At 31.0% G+C, this 23,484-nt stretch overlaps 1 protein-coding gene across 2 annotated transcripts in view; it reads left to right on the forward strand.

The window, feature by feature from the left end:
• The window catches only part of LOC129920994 (photoreceptor-specific nuclear receptor), a 48,994-nt gene extending 42,137 nt beyond the window's left edge, over positions 1-6,857 (forward strand). For both annotated transcript variants that reach the window (XM_056002589.1, XM_056002590.1), the window contains exons 8-11: positions 3,635-3,843; positions 3,911-4,057; positions 6,371-6,535; positions 6,600-6,857. In XM_056002589.1, the coding sequence (XP_055858564.1) occupies positions 3,635-3,843; positions 3,911-4,057; positions 6,371-6,535; positions 6,600-6,782 (704 nt within the window). In that variant the 3' untranslated portion in view covers positions 6,783-6,857. The remainder of the gene's footprint in view (positions 1-3,634; positions 3,844-3,910; positions 4,058-6,370; positions 6,536-6,599) is intronic.
• Positions 6,858-23,484: the final 16,627 nt, after the last annotated feature.

Raw genomic sequence — 23,484 nt, forward strand, 5'->3', positions numbered from 1 at the left:
CCCCAGATCGAAAGTTTAGGGCCTAAATAAGGGGAAATTAACAAAAAAAAAATGTTTGGAGGTCATTAACCCGTGCCTCTAAGGTCGTACTTTCCCCATACAAATTTGTATGGGACATTTTTAACTCATAAATAAAATTTTTTTTCTCTCGAGTTAAATCATCTATTTTTAAAATGTTTGTTGATTCTGGTTGGAAAATAGTTCCTTTAAAAGATTACATTCAAAATTCCCCGTCAAAAAAATTTTTTATATTTTATTTCGGTTTTTGAAATTATTAGCTGTTTTCGTAGTTTTTGCTTTCACCTATCAAATAATTTTAAATGCAGTTTTATTGGTTTTTAATTCTTTTCAAATATTGCATTCAAAAATTTGTGTATAAATCAAAAATTTTAATTTTTTTAAATTTTTATTTGAAATTTTTGCCGTTTTTATACGTTTAAATTTATTTTTCTCGAACTACAAAAGATATGTTTACAATATTTTTATTGAATTTTGTTTAAAAATTATTTACCTAAAAAATGACACCAAAAAAGTTGCAAACAAGAAAGGGTAAAGTATTTAATAATATTTATTTATTATAAAAACGGCAAAAATTTCCAAAAAAATTTTAAAAAATTAAAATTTTTGATTTATACACAAATTTTTGAATGCGATATTTGAAAATAATAAAAAACCAATAAAACTGCATTTAAAATTATGTGATAGGTGAAAGCAAAAGCAACGAAAATAAAACAACAGCTAATAATTTCAACAACCGAAATAAAATATAAAAAAAATTTTTAACGGGAAATTTTGAATGTAATCTTTTAAAGGAACTATTTTCCAACCAGAATCAACAAACATTTTAAAAATAGTTGATTTAACTCGAGAGAAAAAAAATTTTATGTATGAGTTTAAAATTTCCCATACAAATTTGTATGGGGAAAGTATGACCTTAGAGGCACGGGTTAATGACCTCCAAAAAATTTGTTTTTGCTAAATTCCCCGTATTTGGGCCTTAAACTTTCGATCTGGGGGGTGTCACCCCCGAAAACATCACTTTGGGAAATAACGGACACCCTAATACATATATGTGTACCTAAATAGAAGCAGGTTGATAAGTTAATTTGGGGTTTACAATTTTACATATTATGTAGGTAGGTAGGATTTTTTTTCCTTTGCGAAGGCAATAGTCCTTGTAAATTGTAGTTCATTTTATTTTGGAAATTTGAAGAGTCTAATGTGTTAATTTTCTCTATAAGCTCTCCCATATTGTTTAATGTTCTTTCCATTAAAAGAGTATTTTTTGTAATTTACAAACATCGTTCAATTTTTCCTTAACCAACCTGAAAACACGACCATCCACAACTATGTAAATCCAAAACAGCGTGATCGTTTTTCTTCTTTCGCATACCTACAATTTTATTCCGATCTAGAATTTTTATTCTGGCTTCCAAAATAAAATTAATTTTCTGTCGGCCGGCTGTGTGTGTTTTATAAACACGGCTTATCAAGAGCTATTAAAAAAATTTGATAATATGGATACCCAAAGCCGAATTTGTGCTATTGTTTTTGATGAAATCCCAATAAGAAAAAAAAATCGCATACAAAAAAATCAAATAGGGAAACAAGTTTGTGTTTTTATGCTACGGGGCCTTGTTTCTAATTCTAAAAGTGTATTTTCAATTATTTTTTTAGCGAAACAAATATTACAGGAATTACCTTAGAAAAGATTTTAACAAAAAATCTCAATATATCTAAGGATTTTGGTTTAAATGTAAAAGCCACGTGACCAAGGTCCAAATAACAGGAAATGTTTGGGGTTATTGGGCATCACGAATGAGAAGCCTTATTTTTATTTTGATGAAAGTCAGTATTTGCTTACAATATTCCACATATCATTAAAAGTTTCAGGAACACTTTAATAAAGTCGAATTTAGATACTCCTGATGGAATCCTTAGCTTTGTACCAATCAAGCGTCTTTATGAGATGGAAAAATTTATTACAACAAAAATCTGTCCAAAGCTAACTCAAAAACACATCGAACCTAATAATTCTTTTGAAAAGATGCGCGTAGTATATGCTGCCCAAGTTTTTAGTAGGACCACTGCAGCGGCTTTACTGACGGCAGTGGAAACAAGAAATTTTGAGGAAAGAGAAAAATGCACAGTGAAGTCAACCGCAAAATGCATTGAAAGGATTGACAAAATGTTCGATTGCATGAATAGTGGCAGTCTATCATAAAAATTTTTATAAGTCGGCATTGAAAATGAATAACCACTTACTTACGAGTATAAAAGAATTTATTGGATATGTCCAAGAAATTGAAGTGGTTAGGAAAGTCTTTTGGATTGATGGTTTAGAGCAAACGTAAGGGGAACTTTATTAATGGCTCAGCAAATTTGCGAAGAAAATGAAAACGTTGATTTCTTGCTAACCAAAAGATTTATTCAAGAGATTATAGAAAATTTGTTTTCTCAAATAAGAGCAAAGGGTGGAAACACCAAAAATACTTCAGTTCACGAAATAAATTTTCTTGTGGCTAAAATAATGACAACAAATTTGTGCTGTTTCACAAGACTTGGAAATTGCATAGAAGACGAAGAAAATATGCTAGCTGTCACATCATTGGCTGAATCTACAAACAACGAAGTAAATGAAGAAAATATAGAAAAGGAAATGCACACACATGAAAATTCTTCTGAACTTTCACAAGTAGGTACTAGATGATTGCTATGAAAAGATAGTTGTTGAAATACAAGCAGAAATTAGTTCAGATTCTCATATTCCGACTGAAATAAAAAATTGATTCATAACTCGAAGAGAAATGTATTTTTTTTTCTTTTCTATACTATCTCGCTCTCTCCCATTCAATGTATTCCGTCTAAAAAAATCAACCCTCTCTTTTCTACTTCATTTATGAAAGAATTTTAAAATGTTGCTAAACAATTTAATTCTTAGACACGCATGTTAGGACCCATCGCGAATTTTCATCGTTGAAATTTTCTGGCACAGAATTTTGTTCTACGTGCGACATCTTTACTTGTTATATGATTTTTGTTGATACTCTTTCATTCATTTGATGCTATTAAAGTATTATTACGGGAACGTATCCGTAACTTGAAGTATCTTCTAAAATGTCAAATGTTATGACGATATCATCGTATTGCTCAGGAAGTTGGTTTTAACGGAGAAAGTTTGCTCTAATTTTCCACTCACATTCACATTTTCGAGATATCGGCTTGCAATATCTGCATCGTGATCAATCCAGATTTGTACCGATAGTTTAATATGATTTATATTGGCTTACAACTTACATAATTATAAGGATATCTGTATCAAAATTAAGAAGTAATGTAGAAACAAAGGAGTATTCTTTCATTTAGCAGGCACAAAATACTGCTTTTGTATCCGCTTCATCATGCTAGAATGTTGGAGTTGTCTCATTTACTTTACATATAAAATTGCGTTCGTATTCACATTTTAACTATATTTACCTCCACTTCCGAAATTTGCTGTCGGCTCTAAGACTAAATAGAAATTATTACTTAATTTTTGTTTGAGTAATTTATTTAAGAATAGGCATTTTAATTTTTTATTTCAAACCAATTTTCATATTTCACCTGGTTTAAATTTGTATTAATTTTCCAACAGATGATTCTATAGATGTCACAAACGATGAAGATTCAATAGACAGAAAGAATGTATCACTAAAAATATCTCCAATTGCTCAATTCACATCTGCGTCACTGTACGGCCATCCACAAGAAACTATTTATGAAACCAGCGCTAGACTGCTATTTATGGCAGTAAAATGGGCTAAGAATTTACCTAGTTTTGCCAGTTTAGCTTTTCGGGATCAGGTAAATTATAATCAATAATATTTCTGTATGTTTGTTTTTTAAAGAAGATATATTTTCACTACCGCAGGTTATTCTGTTAGAAGAATGCTGGGCTGAGCTTTTTCTTTTAAATGCAATTCAATGGTGTCTTCCGCTAGATTCGACTGGCTGCTCCTTGTTTTCTGTGACGGAACACTGCAATAATAATTCATTTAACTGTTCACTTAAAGGCGAGGTAAGATTGTCTTCTGTTTCTTTTTTTTTTTATTTTAGGTGTGTTTTTTCATACGACCGGGCTTAGCTGGACAAAAACAAAAACGCAACGGGGCTTAACTAGTAAAATTGGCAGCTCATATTAACTGTTCCGATTTTTTACCAGAACGACTTCGAAAATGTTGCCCCGATTCCAAAAGGCAATAAAAGTTCTTCAAGAAAATCTCTGCCAAAAAGCAAATAACGTCATCGCCAGCTCTTATCCGAATCCGGGTTCAGGTGGTCAAAACGACTCACTATACCGTGATTCGCTTAAGTGGAGCGGGCAAGAAATGGTATAGCAGATTCCTGAGGCAATGTTTGTATCGGGAAGAAGCCAAGAAAAAGATAGAGGGGGGAAAACTAGCAAGTTCAAGCGAACCTCCCAAAAGCTAAGACCAGGGTAGAGAGCAGCCAAATAACTCCACCTAAGAGGCAAGAAGTCTAAAAGCCCAGGACAAATGCAACTGTCGAAACAGGACCTACTACCTTCAAGGCAGGTGCTGAAGCACTGGGCTTAAGCTATGCAAGTGTGGCGACTGGAGTTAAGGTTGCGGTCCTACGTAAGGACTTTCCTCAGGCATCTCTCAGTGCAGACGAATTGTCAACACTGGAAGAGGCGATGATTGAGGAGGTATAATTGGGATGGACACACAAGCTTAAGTTCAATGGACTGCATTATAGAACAGGCTTCCTTGTGGTTGACTGCGTAGCAGATTGCCTAAAACAAAAAGCCTCAGAATTGCAAAATTTGAAAGGTTCTTGGGGGACGATATCCCCAAAATGCAGCATATCACTGTGTTCCTTCCAAAAAGCAGTGGGCAGGAGGACAGGAAGTCATTGGCTCTTATCCAAGCCAAAAATGAAGGACTGGCAGTCCAGGCCTGGAGGGTGCTTAAAAGCACGGCAGAAGGAAAGGGGCAGCTTCTGGTGATCAGCATTGATGACAAGTCGGCCGAGGCTATAGTGAAGGCTCAACATGAACTTCATTATTAATTCGGCAAAATTGGTGTATCAGGCCTAAAGAAACCATCAGAACCTACTACCTTGCATAAGCCTGAAAACCTAGCACCCGAAGGGACCCAAGAGCTAATAATGTCAGATGCTCCAATTCCTAAAAGCATCATACGTCCTACCCAATTTCCCACTACAAATTCCGCTCAACCCAATATACCAAATGAAATGGTCCCCATCTATTAAACAAAAAAATGAACAGACGCAAGATCACTAAGCTAGCCTAAAAATAACCTCCACCACGCAAAAGTGGCATCAGCCGTCCTGGTAATAATGTTTGCAAAGGAGAATTTGGAACTAGCACAGGTGAAATGAATGGGATTCAAGCTAAACTGTAACAAGAGAATGGGAATTTAATTTTCTCAAAATTGCAAATTTCATTCTCTTCACCATTGCGCAAGTTATGCTTAGAAAAAAAAATCTAATAATGCTTGAGAAAACAGAAATAGTGATTTTCAGATGTTTAAAGCATTTGCCAACATAAACAAGAACAAAATTGTGTCGCTTCTCAAACAAGGTGGCTTTCATATGAGTCTATTGTCAACCGAATTTTGGAACAATGGGATGCTTTAAAAATTTATTTTGTTTCTTGCTGTCTAGAAGACGAATATGAAAATGCCGAAATTCTCGCTGAAACTTTAAAAAACCACAGCATAAAATTATACTTTCTATTTCTTTGGTACAATATAAAAACTAAAAATGCCTTCAAGGTAAAATACATAAATTAATATATTAATATTGAAGACATATCGTTTCTTGTAGAAAGATTTTAATTCAATTTAATCCATACCAACAAAAATGAAAATATTATTTCGGAATATAAGACTCTTTTATTTTCATATTCATTACTGGACAATTTAAATAAGAATGATATAGAAGAGTTTTGGATGGAAATATTTGCAAGGAAACTTATGACTTTTCCATAAAGGATAAAGCTCTGCAACTATAGAGCGATTGTTTTCAGAGCTTCAATTAAAAAATAAAAGGCTCATTAATTTGATATGGGAACGGTTTTCCTTCGAAAATCTCCATCGGTACTTAATTATAGGGAAAGAATGCCAGCCAAATTCCCTTAGTAATAAATTTAGGGACACTTGGGCATATTTTCGAAAAGAAGGAAATGTTCTTGAATGTTCATATTAATATTTCCGATAGCCTCTATGATTAACAGAATTACTATAAGTTATTTTAAATTGTTGCGCATTCTTCACAGTAAAATACTGTTAAGTTAAAGACTGTTTTTTTATTTAAATACTGTATACAAAATGATTTTTACTTTCAGATTGCTGCGGATATTCGTACCTTAAATGATACCTTTTGTAAATATAAAGCAGTTTTTGTAGATCCAGCCGAATTTGCTTGTCTAAAAGCCATCGTTCTATTTCGACCCGAGACCAGAGGACTCAAAGATCCAACTCAAATTGAAAACCTTCAAGATCAAGCACATGTAAGTTAAACCATTACCTATGCCATTTAAATTGCAAGTTATTGAATTTTATTATTGTTTGTAGGTTATGTTAGCCCAACACTCTAGAACACAATTTGCTGCACAAATAGCTCGCTTTGGCAGACTCCTCCTGATGCTGCCTTTATTGAAAATGGTGAACTCACACAAAATAGAATCTATATTTTTCCAAAAAACAATTGGTAATACGCCTATGGAAAAAGTATTATGTGATATGTATAAAAATTAAGCTCGTTTTACAAAAATTTTTTGTTACTTTGTAAGATAATTTACTCTTAATAAATTAATTTTATTAAATTTTTAATTTGTTTGTGTCAAGTTTATTGGTAAGTTTGAAAAGGATAATAAACAACAACGGTCCAAATATCCACCATGAACAGTAAATTTATTACTAAAAAGTTTGTTACATCGTCAACTATTACACTATTACAACTATTCGAGACCTGAATCTTTTTTCTTTTATTTGAGTTTCATGCTGCATAAATGAGGCACAGTTACATGCTTATTATTCATACTTATGGATTTTTGTGGAATCAACTAAAATGAACTAAATATAGTTGATCAATTGTGCGCAGATGGCAGATGGTTTTTGATCTGATGGACACGGGCAGTAGTGGAGACGAAGCAATAGCTCAGAAAACGTTAGCTTGTGCAGGGATGCATCCATGGGCACAATGAAGAAACGAAAAATGTGCCATGGAGAAGATTGAGAACTTGGCTCATTCAATTTTTTTAACGAAAGAACTGCTCCTGAACGACAGGGCATCTTTTCTTAATTATGGATAAGAAAACTTTCAAAATGCTGTTGTCAATGGTTGAAAAGAGCATAGCTTAGCAAAACACAGTTGGGCGAGACGCTATTTCACCAGCTAAAAAGTTGGCGGCTATTAAAATACTGACTACCTAACAAGATTGTCGAAAGTGCTTTGAAGTTTTCATCTGCTCATGTCTTTCATGGGCAGTACAGGGAACATAATGTCTGGAAGCGGCTTGGAGGAATTGTTTCGTCAAATCTTCGCTGAAAACTGTGTGGATCACATCATGTCTGGCCGTGCTTAATCAAGGGCTGTCAGAGGTCACATTTTAGCCCACGTTTCCTTGGCAAAATTGGTATTCGAAAAGACTGATCTCACCGATAGTGAACGTGACACGTGATGACATGGATGATTTTATAATTAGTTTGGAAAAGGACGTTATTAACTCCCAAGACTATGCTCCAGTGTTCACTGCTATCGTTAATAAATTTAACAACACATTACGGAAAATTGAAAGTATGGGACCGACATGCAAACTCTAGGTTCAATATTACCGGATGGTAACACTCATTAAACAACTAATCGAAGCTGAACGATCAGGAAATTGGGTCCTTCACCTTAACACAATTCAGAAAATGCTTCCTTACTTTCATGCTAGTGGTCACTTTTTACATGCCAAATCCACCCACCTCTATTTACAAAAATAGAGAATTTGATTTCCTTCAAAACAACACACAAATTTTTTTACGATAAACGGAAACCGAGAAAATCACAAAAACGCGTTTTTTAAATGACGGCCAAACCACACGTTTTTGGACAAAAAACAATTATTTTTATGTTTGTCTCATCATATGAAATATCAAATTCAAATCCTTTCCAAAAATTCTCAGGTGACCCATTTCCAACTCCTTGCTTCCTGTATTAATTATAAAAATTAAAAATAATGTGGATACAGTTGTAGCGGCCTACGACAAAAGACAGTTCCAGGAAAATTTTCGATTAACCAGAGTTGCATTCGAGTTGATTCTCCAAGAAACAAAAATGTCAGGCAGAGATCGTGTCGGTAGGAAACAGGTTTCAAATTCTATAGTCAGTATGTATATCTTTATCGCCTCAAGATTCTTTTTTAGTTTAAGATGAAATTTTAGTACTTGCGTATACCTTTGCATGGAGTTAAAAACTTTGAATGTGTTGCTTCCAAATGTACCTACCATAAATACTTGAGTTTTCCAAAAAGCTGTCTAAATTAGGACATTTCAAATTAGAAATTGAAATTGATGGTCTGTTACTTTCCCAAAGCCTGAAGAAGCATACAAAAAACTTAATGATAGCATCGACACATACAAAAAAAATTGTATGAACGAAGAACCAAACTCACCCAATTCTGAATCTAAATGGAAATGCACCTCGCATCGCAACTTGTTGTATGTGCCGACATAATTAATAAAACCAAAACTTTATATCTATTCTACTTTTCCTCTTTTAACTAATTAATGTTAACTTACAATTATTTATTATTATCCAAGATGTTTTTGGATAATAATGCTCTCCCATGATTTTGTATGAATTTTTTTCGTTGACTATTGGGAGATTGGGACGTAATTGTATTCCATTGTAATCGATTCTAAAATAAAATTGCAGACATGTACCTACTTCAAAAAAAAAGTTCTCTTGAAAATTCATACAAACCTAAATGAAAATGGAGCAAAAAAAAAAGAAAAAAATTAAAAATAACTAAACGTATGTAATTTTAAAAATTTAAACAAAAAAAAAACAAAAAACGAGCCAAAATGTTGAAATACCTATAAAAAGTTCGAACAGAGAACAAACGAAAGGTAACCAAAAAAATTTAAACAATAGGTGTGTTTTTTACCGACTTTCAAAAAGGAGGAGGTATTAATTCGTCTGTATTTTTTTTTTTTGTTTGTTACCTCATAACTTTTGAGAGAGTGAAACAATTTTGATAATTCTTTTTGTATTGGAAAGCTGGTGGCTGCAGTGTAGCCCATTTCAATTTCGTTCAGTTAAGGCGATGTTCTGTTTTTGTTTATTTCTTCTATTTTTTTTTGTTTCACTGGTGTATCATTGTATATATTACAATAGGTGTGTTTTTTATTACCACCGGTCTTAACTGGACAAAAAAAAACGCCTCGGGGCTTAACCTGAAATTTTGGCAGCACTGTATATTGAATGTTCCGAAAACAGCGACACAACACAAATTTAGAGTTATCATATTTTTCGCTTTCACGTTTTCTTGTATTTTTCGTGTATGTTTTACAAAGATATACAAGAATGAATGCTAGCAAAAATAGTTTAATACATTTTATCATTCCAAACGTCAGTTTTTACGTTTGTAAGTAAATTCTAAACAATTTATGAAATAGTTAGTTTGGTAGCACCGATTTAAAACTGTTCAAAAACTTAAGCCCAGAGAAATCTCCGGGCTAAACAACTAAGCCCAAGGGGCTAAAGTGTTGTTGCATTTAACACGTAAATTGCTTAGCCCAGACTGCGTTTTTTTTGTCCAGTTAAGACCGGTTGTAATAAAAAACACACCTAATGGGTGTATGGTGAAAACTGAAAAGGCTCCATCTCCATTGATACCTTGCTATCAAGTTGAAATGTAGATGGGGTGGAAAGTTATTCACCATGTGGAAACATTTCCTTGAAAAATAAAAAACAATATTAACAATGGGTTCGTGTATTGACTTTTAGTACATAGCAGGGTCGAGTATTCGATTCACACAAACTGTCCTAAATTATGGATATTCCATGTACATATATAATAGAATAATATAATAGAATAATAATATAATAATGTGAACTACATGAACTCCTCAAATGGAAGCAAATTTTGAAGATGGTAAGGCCTCAAGTTTTAAAATCGCTTCCAAGAGGGAAAAGGTCACATTCCTATCTTGTGGATACGGCTTTTCCTTCTTTAAATTTACCAAAATCAACAATAATAACAAAGGCAAAAAACCAGGTAAGAAAGAGTGGGCGGTATAAAAATGCCGCAGTCGAAAATCAAGTATGTTTTTCCATACACCTCTTTCTCTTCTTTTTACGATAGTTGGCCGTACCTGTAAAAGAAAAGTGTTTTTATACATTTTGATTCGCATAAGATGTGATTGTTTTTAAAAATTAGTTTTTTAAAAACGAGCCAATGAATTTTTGTTGGAGGGTTAATAAGTAGGTACCTAATGTCTTAAGAATGGCATACCAAACTTTATTTTTTAAATCCTTTGAAAATTTTATAATATCGGATACATAAATCAAAAGAAGGGGTTTGTGTATGGCTTTTTCATATCAGCAGTGATGGTGCCTGTGAAATCAATTTATATATGAAAGGTTTTGAATGAACAACAACAATAATAAGTTTTGTGTGTTACCACCAAGTTCATAGGTTGGAGTTATAGCCTATGATGTGTTGGTAACACACACAACTTGTTGTTCATTCAAAACCTTCAATATACATCAATCAACTATCGAATTAACATAAATTTAACAATTTTTGTATGAAAGTAATGAATATCTATAACTTTTTGGTAAGACAAAATTGCGTAGTTAATAATATGTACATCTTTATTTTCAATCAAAGCTGTATTTAATTTTAATACTTTAAAACAAAGTTGTTAAAAGCTCTGAAGCAAAAAGTCATCACAAATATATAAATTGTTGGATTCGAATGTCCATGTAGTTCAAAGCGTTTGATTTTTCATTTATGAACAGTTTAATAAGAATTCAAAACCTACATAAACGTTCTGAACAAAAAAAAGGTAGAAGATACTATTCAAATTCTTTTTTATGTGAAATAAAATAAATTTAATTTGTGCAACAAAAGTTTATCTATACCATTTTCATACATTTTGAGATTCTAGTTTTGAATAAATCCAAAAATAAAAATTTGTTTACTAGTTTCTTACTGTTCTGTTCACAAAAAGATCTTCTTTAACATACCTTGTGGCTTCATTTCCTTTAAAACTGCTTGCATAAGTTGAAGCTATTTTTTTTGGCCAATCCGGATACTTATTTTTGGCGTATGTAAAAATTCCGTAAGAAATGCTTCCGGTTATTCTTAGTCTCCTCTCTTGAAGCCATTCAAAAGATGACTGACTAAGGGCCGGTTTGTTCACACTCGATTATCTTTTAATCAAGGATTATTCCATAGAAAAATCCTTGATTAAAAGATAATCGAGTGTGAACAAACCGGCCCTTAGCGTTTGTTTACATATTTGAATCGCTTCTTCCTTTGTTTTTTTTGAATTTTGTTTCGAAAATTATTTTGTCAGTTTCGTTTTTAAGAGAATTTTTCATTTGGAACTCAAAAGCTTTCATTTTCCGTGAAAATCATCTCGAAGAAACCGTCTATGCCAGTGTCTTCTTCTTCGACAGTGGGTTGATTCGTGGAAGATGAAGACCTATAAGTCCTTTTCATCCGACCGAACTCGGAATTTGGGAAAGCTAAAAAAAATAGTATTCATGTATTTATTAATTGTCAAAAATAAATGTTAGAAGCTTGAAATTAAATTTTAAAATGGAACAATTGAAAAGAACAATAATTTTAAGTAAAAGATCTGCTTATGACTGAAAAATAAACTATTTAAATAATAGTAAGCGTACCTTCAAGCCTCACGGCCAGAATTTGTTTAAGTCATCTCATCGTGACTTCATCGTCATATGTGTTGACCTTTTTCAGAACGTGACACATATCGACCACTTTAACTCCGCCAAGCCCTGCGACCATATCCCTTCTAGACGGAGAGATGGATGCAAGTTTTCGGACTCACTCGGGAAATGGAATTTTTTTTCATGAAATTGTTGGATGGGGGTGGGATAAGCAAATGCCAAATTGGCAGAAAGCAGACTGGATGGAATAAGCGTGGGTGGGGGTTCAAACTTGCATTTTTTTTTGGAAAAAAAACTTTCTCGGAAATGGGTAAAAAGTGGTGAAGGTGGTTGAAGAAGGTGTTAAAGTGACAGTTCCAAAATGGCAGAAAGCTAAGTGGATGGAAAAGGGGTGGCAGAAGGGCGCAAAGTGGTAAATTTTTTTTTGAAATTTACTGACTCGGAAATGGCTGCCATTTTGCAAGCGTGTTCCTGATGGTATGTAGTTTCTAAATTCAAAATGGCAGAAAGCAGACTGGATGGGTTATATTTTTTTTCAATTTTTTACTTCGGAGAGTGCCAAAAAAAAACTTTTATTTTAAAAAAATATTTAAAAACAACGGCAACACCTACAATCTTGTATTATAACTTTTTTTTAAGCCAAAACCCTATTATTTAATTATCTTTTCAAATAATGTCGTTTTCGTGAAAAGTTTTTGAAAAACAAATTTTTAAACTCAAAATTTTAACTTTTTTTTAATTTTTTTTTTTTACTTTAATTTTTTCTTTAATTTTACACGATCAAGCTTTGTTTTTGGTAATTTAATTTAATTATCTAGCTAATTTTCAACCAATTGTTGAAAACAAAATGCTAAAATGTCGTACAGTTTTTGAAATAATTAATTTTTAAACTCAAAATTTTTAACTTTTTTTAAATTTTTTTTCTTATTTTAATTTTATTTTTTATTTTACGATTTCAAACACTGCTTCTGGTAACTAAAATCAATTTTGTAATTAATTTTAAATCAACTACTGAAAACCAGAAGCTAAAATGTCGTACAGTTTTTGAAATAATTAATTTTTAAACTCAAAATTTTTAACTTTTTTTAAATTTTTTTTCTTATTTTAATTTTATTTTTTATTTTACGATTTCAAACACTGCTTCTGGTAACTAAAATCAATTTTGTAATTAATTTTAAATCAACTACTGAAAACCAGAAGCTAAAATGTCGTACAGTTTTTGAAATAATTAATTTTTAAACTCAAAATTTTTAACTTTTTTTAAATTTTTTTTCTTATTTTAATTTTGTTTTTTATTTTACGATTTCAAACATTGCTTTTGGTAACTAAAATCAATTTCGTAATCAATTTTAAATCAACTACTGAAAACCAGAAGCTAAAATGTCGTACAGTTTTTGAAATAATTAATTTTTAACTTTTTTTTAATTTTTTTTCTTATTTTAATTTTATTTTTTATTTTACGATTTCAAACATTGCTTTTGGTAACTAAAATCAATTTCGTAATCAATTTTAAATCAACTACTGAAAACCAGAAGCTAAAATGTCGTACAGTTTTTGAAATAATCAATTTTTTTAATTTTTTCCCATTTTAATTTTTTTTTTAATTTTACGATAAATCAAACACTGCTTTTCGTAATTTAATTCAATTTCCTAATCAATAAAGTCGTTATTCATTAAATTAAATGTTTCCTGTAAAAACTCTCCTTATTATAAAAAAAAATTTAAATATTGAACAAAAGATAATAAGTTTTGAAAAAAACATCTAACAAAAAACGGTCTTGCCCCAACATTTGGGTAAGACCGCCCAATCAAATTGTGTTGCTAGAAAGATAGTTTCTTTTGTTTTTATTGCAGTCTATATGCAATAATAACACAATTATGCTATATTTTCATTAGTTCTCACTCCAGCACAAGCTGTACCATTTGGTACACATTTTGCACTTAATCCAACAATATTTTGGATGGGATCTAGAAAACAGTTGCAAATAGAAGGTACAAATACAGTCTGCAAAGTCCTCTTCCTGAGAATCATCACTTACATTTTTAGCAGTCGCTTAGCTTTTTGGAAGATTTAACGGTGTACAACTTTACTAACTTTCAATTTCGCCCATGGGCGGTCTTGCCCCATTCATATCATATCTGATGTTCTGGGTTATTATTTTTGTATTTATCTTTATGACTCTTTCTTTCGCAGAGAATACTTTTGAATATTCACTTTCTATTATAAAAAAGGAAAACTTAAAAATTTAATTTTTTCAGTGTTAAAAATACAACTGGCTTTTCACATGAACGATAATAATTTGATAAAAAATCACAAAATTTACCGTAACTCTTCGGCGTGTCAAGTGAACTTGCTAAAACTTACAGAGGTGATCGATCACACTAAAAGGCACCTATATTATATTGCAAGTGTTGCCAATTTTACTTTTTTTATACAACATAGTACAAAAACGGTCTTGCCCCCACTTCTCCTATATATTATTCTATTTTAAATAAATCAATTAATATTAAAATACTTCATAAACAAAATAATAATTAAAAAAAAATTATTGCATACTTGTAATATTATAATATGTATATGTTATAATATGTAATTCATAATTTTTGCGTACTTTTATAGGAATTGTTCTAGTTCCAATTCTGGGTTTTTAGGTTTAAAAAATGTTTAAAAATAGTATGCATCTACTAATGAGGTAAACTTTTATGGTTTATTTAAGAAAATAGAACAAACTTTATTAAAAATATAACTTCAATGGCGAATGAGCAGAAAAATGTCACTTTAAAATAATTTGAAACTTAAAAATCGTCCCCTATAAAATTTTCTTTTTGTGACTTTTTGTGAACAATTTTGCCTTACGCCGACGATATGGTTTTCCGTAATTGATTTAAAATTGATTACAAAATTGAATTTAATTACCAAAAGCAATGTTTGAAATCGTAAAATAAAAAATAAAATTAAAATAAGAAAAAAAATTTAAAAAAAGTTAAAAATTTCAGTCTCATTTATTAGATTTCACTAAACAGCTCTAAATAGCTTCATAGTTATACAATGCATAAGGTTTTATGTAGCCTTTATGCAACGTTACATAAATTTTCATTTATAAAACATTTTCCTATCCATTATAGTCATGCTAGGTTTGTGTCCAAATAAGTACTAAAACTGGAAAATTAGTATTTTTAATAACGACAAACAACTCCATCTGTCGATGAAATAACTCCATCTGCTCCGAAAATAAACAAAAAATTAAAACAAAACAAAAAAAAAAGAAAAACGTGAGCGAAAGTTCTCGATGTCATACCTATGAGGAAGAAAATCTCTAAAAAAAACAACACATTTCCTCATTTGTTTCACTAGATAACAAATTTTTCACATGCAAATATTTGTAATCCAAAAAAAGTACACCAATAAAAAAGATATACATAGGTACATCGAACATGAATCAATTTCTATGGAAAAAAAACAACACACAAAATGAAAAAGAATAGAGAATACACCACAAAAGTTAGTTAGGAAAAAATTTCAAAAAAAGCACAATTTCTTATTTTTTGTTTTTATTCATTTCAAATTAATCAAATCAAATGCCAAAAATGAGTTCTTCAATTAAAAGAAAAATATACAAATGATTGCTGTTTTTTTTTCTTTTTTTGATGTGATTTTCAAATGACATTTGAGTAAAAAATATTCTTATTCAGGCTCTAAACAACCTTAAAACGCGTTTAGCTTATACAACTTCTATGCAACGTTGCATAAATTTTATAAATAGCAATTTTCTGTTTAAAAACATTATAAAGGGTGTATAGTGTTATGCACTATCTATACTACGTTTATAAATTAGGCTGTTTGAGTTTAAAAATTAATTATTTCAAAAACTGTACGACATTTTAGCTTCTGGTTTTCAGTAGTTGATTTAAAATTAATTACAAAATTGATTTTAGTTACCAGAAGCAGTGTTTGAAATCGTAAAATAAAAAATAAAATTAAAATAAGAAAAAAAATTTAAAAAAAGTTAAAAATTTTGAGTTTAAAAATTAATTATTTCAAAAACTGTACGACATTTTAGCTTCTGGTTTTCAGTAGTTGATTTAAAATTAATTACAAAATTGATTTTAGTTACCAGAAGCAGTGTTTGAAATCGTAAAATAAAAAATAAAATTAAAATAAGAAAAAAAATTTAAAAAAAGTTAAAAATTTTGAGTTTAAAAATTAATTATTTCAAAAACTGTACGACATTTTAGCATTTTGTTTTCAATTGGTTGAAAATTAGCTAGATAATTAAATTAAATTACCAAAAACAAAGCTTGATCGTGTAAAATTAAAGAAAAAATTAAAGTAAAAAAAAAAATTAAAAAAAAAGTTAAAATTTTGAGTTTAAAAATTTGTTTTTCAAAAACTTTTCACGAAAACGACATTATTTGAAAAGATAATTAAATAATAGGGTTTTGGCTTAAAAAAAAGTTATAATACAAGATTGTAGGTGTTGCCGTTGTTTTTAAATATATTTTTTTAAAATAAAAGTTTTTTTTTGGCACTCTCCGAAGTAAAAAATTGAAAAAAAATATAACCCATCCAGTCTGCTTTCTGCCATTTTGAATTTAGAAACTACATACCATCAGGAACACGCTTGCAAAATGGCAGCCATTTCCGAGTCAGTAAATTTCAAAAAAAAATTTACCACTTTGCGCCCTTCTGCCACCCCTTTTCCATCCACTTAGCTTTCTGCCATTTTGGAACTGTCACTTTAACACCTTCTTCAACCACCTTCACCACTTTTTACCCATTTCCGAGAAAGTTTTTTTTCCAAAAAAAAATGCAAGTTTGAACCCCCACCCACGCTTATTCCATCCAGTCTGCTTTCTGCCAATTTGGCATTTGCTTATCCCACCCCCATCCAACAATTTCATGAAAAAAAATTCCATTTCCCGAGTGAGTCCGAAAACTTGCAGCCATCTCTTAGACTATTCCTACTTTGCCCCACTTCTACTGCAGCTCTGTTGAGCTTAGTTCGTACAAATAGGGATTTCTATAAGAAAAGTAAACATGATTTGGTTTATAAAATTGAATATGGCTTGCTCTTACCTTTGGATAGAAATTAAACAAGCGGCAATGTGTTTACATTTCTCTCCAGTCCCTGCTTTGCACGAACATCCACACTTTCATTTGGAACTCTCTTCTTTGATGTTTTCAATGAAAACTTCATGTAGCCGTTCAACGACGTGAGACGCTTGGAACACGTAACCAACTATTTTTTGTTTCGTTGCGCCCAACGAATGGATCCATCCTGCGTCAGGTATGTTTTCACCCTCACGAAGAGGGCGTACGGTGTTTTCAAAATAGTTCATGATTTGGTGGATTTGAACTTAAAAAAAGTGCCATGTAAAATTATTTTGTATTGCTTTTAATAGCTGCGTTCCTTTGGAAATATTTATCTACTTTTTAGTACTTAAGCCTGAACTACATCAAAACACAAAATCAAAAAAGTACAAAAAAGTAAACACGATGTTTTTTCTTCTTCCCCCTAGTAGCTTGTTTGTATATCTCCCATTCATTTTAAAAAAGTATTCGATTCAAAAAGCTCGAACAAGACCAAGCTTTCAATTTTCACAAATTTTTAAAAACAAATACACTCAAACAATATTTTATATCCTTTCCGTAAGGTAGCTCTTCGATCACATAGTTCCTGTCATTTTGCGAAAAAAAAGCTCTTTTGATAAATAATTAAAATTTCAAATACAGTCGATTCCTTATAAGTCGTACTTCCTTCAGGTCAAATTTTCCTCTAACTCAAATTTTTTTACCGTTTTTAATGAAACCGACTGCAGCAAAAAGATTAAATAGATTCCTCTTAGTCAAATTTCCCTCTAACTCGAACCAATTTTCGTGTCCTGGGACGATTCGACTAAGATGGAGTTGACTGTAATTTGTTTACTTTTTCAATTTTTTTTTATTTGAAATTTAAAACTTCAAAAACAAAAGAGCTTTTTTTATTATTTTTTTCCAATAGATGTCAGGTAAATATACATGTGATTTTTAGATTTTGTGTTTTGATGTAGTTCAGGCTTTAAAGCTGCTTTGAACTACTTTTTCAATATAGCAAAAGTAGTTTTAAGTACTAAAAAGTAGATTAAATATTTCCAAAGGAACGCAGCTAATTTTAAAATCAAAAGGAAATTTTCTTTCAAAACAAATGCCTGTTTCTTTTTCCTTGTAAAAGGGGCTGTTTGTTTACATTTTTGAACTACAAAATTGAACATTATATCCCTGACTTTTCACATATGTATGTTACACTTGTTTTCAAAACATACACATTTAATTTAACTATTGACATTTTAAAACATGTTATTATTCATATTAAGTTACTTTATAAAAAAATAAATTTTTTCTAACTTTGTTTTTTCTTATGGGGACTACGGAATACACGGGCTGTCAAAAAAAAAATTAATATCACTTTCGGGTTGCAGTACTTCACCACCAGGTGCGTTGCCAAGTCCCAATAGATTATAGAAACTAGTATATGCGTTTTAATTTAAACTGAACTTAAAAGAAGCAAAACAAATAAGGTAATAAATAAAATTTATATTTATATTACAACACTATTGATTTTATTTGACAACCATGTATTTCTTGGCAATTGGTATAACTGCATCTAGCAATCAAAGTAGGTAAGTAACTCAAAAAGTGGTCAGAGCGAGGTTGATTTTGTATCACAAAAAAAGAACCAACGATTTTACATGTGCAAAGGGTTTGCTTCAAATAACTTGAAAAACGAGGGATTTTAATTTATTTAAATCTCGCGTGGGTGAAGAAAATTAATCGACCGCAGATCGCGTTGACGTTTTTGTTGTTCTATTTTCCCAAAAAGTGAATAGTTTTCAAGGTTGTCTTTTCATGTTGTTTCATTCAGTTTGTGTCAAGTTTTTCACATTTTCCGCCATGACGTCTTTTTTGTGGTTTTGTCTATTCTCAAAGGATTAAGGCTTAACTTTTAAAATTAGAGCCAAAAACTTTTGTCACTCTAGTGGCGACAAAATTGCCTAAATCATTTATAACAAATGTAGTTTCGGAACAAAAAAAAATATCAGACCTAAGCCCAAAAGTATAGCCAACACTCCTAACTAAAAAAATTACAAACTAAGAATTATTAAATAATATTTTTTTATAACTTTTACAAGCCAAAAAAAAGAAACCCTGAAAATATGATTTTCTTCAAACTCGTTTTTCTCAAAACGAAATTTTTGGGGTTAGGCCGTTTTGGCGCTGAGCGCCTCATATATACTTGTCAATTCCAACACAAACGGAATGGAGTAGAATATCGAAAGATTTTTATACGATGTGGAATATGCCCATTGGGCATTGCCCAATTGTTTGGGAGCCATTGATGGAAAACATATCAATATAACCTGTCCAGCAAACTCCGGACCGGATCGATGTTTTATAATTACAAGGGGACATATTCCATTTGTGATGCTAACTACACATTTACTGGAATTGACCTTGGTGCATATGGTTCCCAAAGTTATGGTGGTGTTCTATGGCACTCCGATTTTGGAAAGAAACTTTTTAAGGGGAATTTGGGAGTGCCGGAAGACAGTACTCTACCACATTCAGGTGTGAAGTTTCCGCATTATTTTGTTGGAGATGCAGGATTTCCATTAAAAAAATTTTTAATGCGCCCGTACCCAGGTATAAATTACGAATTCTTTTACATTATGCTATTAATTATTTGTCGTATAATTTAGGTGACCATTTACCATTTGACCGGGAAAATTTAAATAAACGCCTTTCAAGAGCCAGGCGTGTAATTGAAAATGCCTTTGGGATTTTGGTGTCACGGTGGAGAATACTTCTAAACCCGCTTCAAATGAGTCCGGAATCCGTGGAAAAAATTGTTAAAGCAGCAGTTTTACTGCATAATTTTATTAAAATGCACGATGCCACCTATATACTGCCTGACTATGTTGACAGGTATGAAGGGGAAGAAGTTGTCAATGGTCGTGGCGAAGTGATGTTGATCCGTTGGAAAGGCCAAGAAAAATTTTCTCAAATAACGCATCAAAGGATTCGTTCAAATTGAGAGACCAACTGAAAGAATATCTTTTAAATTATGTTATTTGAAATTTAAATATGTATATGTAAAAGTAAAGAGTAAAAAATAGAAGTTTAACAATAGTTTAAATTATTTTTATTAGGTTAATTATCAGCATTTGGGTTTAACAATCTTAAAATACTTTTCTAAATTTAACAGCCTTTGTTTTTTTTAGTTATTATTAATTAGGTACATTTACAGTAATATTTGATACATTTTTTCTACTAAGACAATAACAGACATAGTTTTTGAACATATTTTCCAAATTTAAATTAATGTTTATAAGCCGTAATCTCGTTGAAGACAATGTTGAGCAGCTCAATTTTAAGATCGTCTTGGCGCCGCTCTGGCAATTGCAACAAATACCCAATCGAGAACTTTAAAAAAATCAGCATTACGGCTCACATTTTCCTCTCTCTCTGCCCTCTCCGTTCTCACAGAAATGATATTTTGAACAGTTCCCATCAAAGCCACTGATGCTCCACTGCCTCGCTTCCTGACTTCGGCTTGCAATACAATTCTTTGAGAAACCGATCTCTCAAAGACCTCCATCTTTTAATGCAGACCTCTTATGAAAAATGATAAAGCATAATATAAAATTTGTAATTCTATTTAAAAGCATGATATATATATATGTATATATTTTACCTTCGGTGTATACAGCAGTTGCCACTGCTATCCGTATCCATGCTTTTTCCTTCAAGAGCTTGTTCCTGTATGAAGGAAGGTATTTGTTATACAAACATGGATGGTCTTTGATGGCTTCGATCAATGCTTCTTCAAACATCTAAACAAAAATATTTGTTTTTATTTATAAAAAGTTAATCAAATTCTACTCACCTTAAAAAATTGTTGAAAAATATATTTATGTGCAAACCACAATAATTGTTTAATGACAACGTAAACATAAACAATAAACAATAGGTGTGTTCGTTGATAGTGCGTTCCATTATGCATCGTTCTTTTTTTTTCATCGTAAAATATGAATATATATATATATTTATATTTTTTTCTCGCTACCGCAATTTTTGTAAAAAAGAGCACTTTTCTGCATCATTTGTCTTAATTTTCCGGTCAGAAAAACTATCCAAAAATGGGTTTGAAAATTTTGTTAACGAAATCTTGAACAAAATTAAATTTGTTTTGTTTTTGCTCCAAAAGTTATTTTATGATGTTTTTTCTTAAATTTTTTGATTTGTACTTTTATTATTTTTACTTTGCTATAATATCCGATGTTATTTTTTCGTTAAAATGTTCGCTGTTGACTCTAGAGACTTCAAAATTTTTCGTTTCACTTCAGCTTAGTACAAGGCTTTACGTTTAAATTTGCACAAGCTCTTCATATAATATATTCTTAAAACAAAAGGTTTAAATATTTTTGTTTTAACATTTTAAGGGTATTCATGGCGAATTCACATATCTAACTAAATTCAGAAATAAAATAGGGAGTTAAATGTTATTTTTATTACAATTAATTCACTAATGAATACTGTAAGTTCAAATCGGATGAAACGCTGGGAAATCGCCATCCAGATTTAGTTCTTCCGCAAAAATTTCCTGAATCACTGCTTCCACCGCGTCAATTTCTTCGGCAATGACACATCCTTTGGCTCACATTGGTTGCGGGATGGCACCCCAAAGTCTCTTGCCAAAGAATTACCGGACAAGGCTTGATTATTGAAGTCAAGAATTGCTATTGTGGCTTTCTCGTTGTCGGAAAATATTTTTTGTCTGTTGGGTCCTCCGCCTGTGCCATTGGAATGCATTTTGTTTCCACGCATTTTGCGTTTCAGGTTATATTTATAATCTTTCCACACCTTTAAGAAAAAATAAAAAAAAAAAAAATACAAACGTAGACAAGAAGGTACCAATGTAATAAATCTTATTTATTCTACAATGAACTTACATTTTTCCATCCGTCGACAGTTCTTACAGGTGGTCCTCATAAATTAAACTTGTCCGCCAAGTTGCTCCAAAGTATTTTTGACCTTGCTTTAGTTTGGCTGTTAGCAAAATAATTTTTAGCCATGTTGATTTCCATAAAACCAACCATTAATTTTATTTGTTCCGTGTTCCGTCCTTGTTGCTGGCCTATTAATGAAATGAAATAATTTAAATATTGATTTTCCTCATAAATTTATTATTTATAATTTTATTTACACTAGCCTACCCAGCCCTCGAAATTCGAGTGCCAATTTCTTTATTTTTTTTTTTATTTGCAACAATTTTGAACACAATAATACCAAAATAGTTTCTTTATTTTTTATAGTATTTGTTGTTGTTTTCTTACGATTAACTACACTTTTTACACAGGAATATATAATATACCTATTTTTTAATATATTTTAAGCCTGATTTAGATATTGTTGAACTACGTTTTAACTACGCTCAACTACGTAAAAAAAGTATCGAAAAAGAAAATGCAAAGTGTAATCTCCTTAAGGTCATTGTGTTTGCACCTTGCATTTCAATTCAATTCAACCTGTTCGTTCAAATTCCATCCGTCAATCATTCAACCTCCACCAACTTCACTCAAATTTGTCATTCACACCATTTTTTTTTTTCATTTAGCTTGTAGGAACATAAAAACAGACCGAGTTCTTTTTGCGATTGTGTATGTGTATTTTGACAACAATTTTAACACGTACGTCAATCTGAAATCAAAACAACTTCTGCAAAATAAAACCAGAGATTCCTTTGATCAGTAATTTTGTTTATTTTCTTCGGTAATATAAATTCAATTAAATTAAAATCAATAGGAAATTGCAGATATTATTAAGATCTGAGTGAAGATGAAGTAGAAAGTTAATTATTTTGGCCGTATGCTGTCGTTTTACAGAGACAAAATATCCTGAAGACAATCACGGGAAGAAAAGTCACAGTAATTTGACTTTTTCACAATAACTATGCCAGGAAAAAATATATTTTGATCGCAAATGGTTTTTTTTTATTTATTTTATATTTTTCCGCAATAAAAAAACGATATTCAATTAGAATTTACTCTTTATTTGAATTTGGTGTTCTCAAATTAACAATACGAAGAAAACTTTCAGCTTGACGTTTGAGAAATGTCAAATCTTCCAGGAAAATTTTAATGAATGCGTTCAGACACTTAATAATGATTAAAGATATGTTCACATTTATTAAAGGTATGTTCAGGTGTAGATCTTCATAATATACAGTAGTAAAAAGGTAATCCGTGGTACTATGTGGTGAGAAGCGACATTTTTTAATCAAACAAATCAATTCTTAAGGCATTACCACGACAACTGCGTCGCACAACAACGTTTTTTTTATGTTAAAACCATAACTACAATGACCTAAAGAGTGAAAAAGTGGGAAATTTACAAAATTAAATTTTTTTTTTATTTCTTTCTAGCAATATTTGTTTTTTTTTTTTTTTAATTTTTGGAAAAAACTACCAAACATTTTTTTTGAAACCAAAAAATAAGCTTTTTGCATC

This window comes from Episyrphus balteatus, chromosome 1 (genome assembly GCF_945859705.1).
Source record: "Episyrphus balteatus chromosome 1, idEpiBalt1.1, whole genome shotgun sequence".
In the NCBI taxonomy this organism is placed as follows: Eukaryota; Metazoa; Arthropoda; class Insecta; order Diptera; family Syrphidae; genus Episyrphus; species Episyrphus balteatus.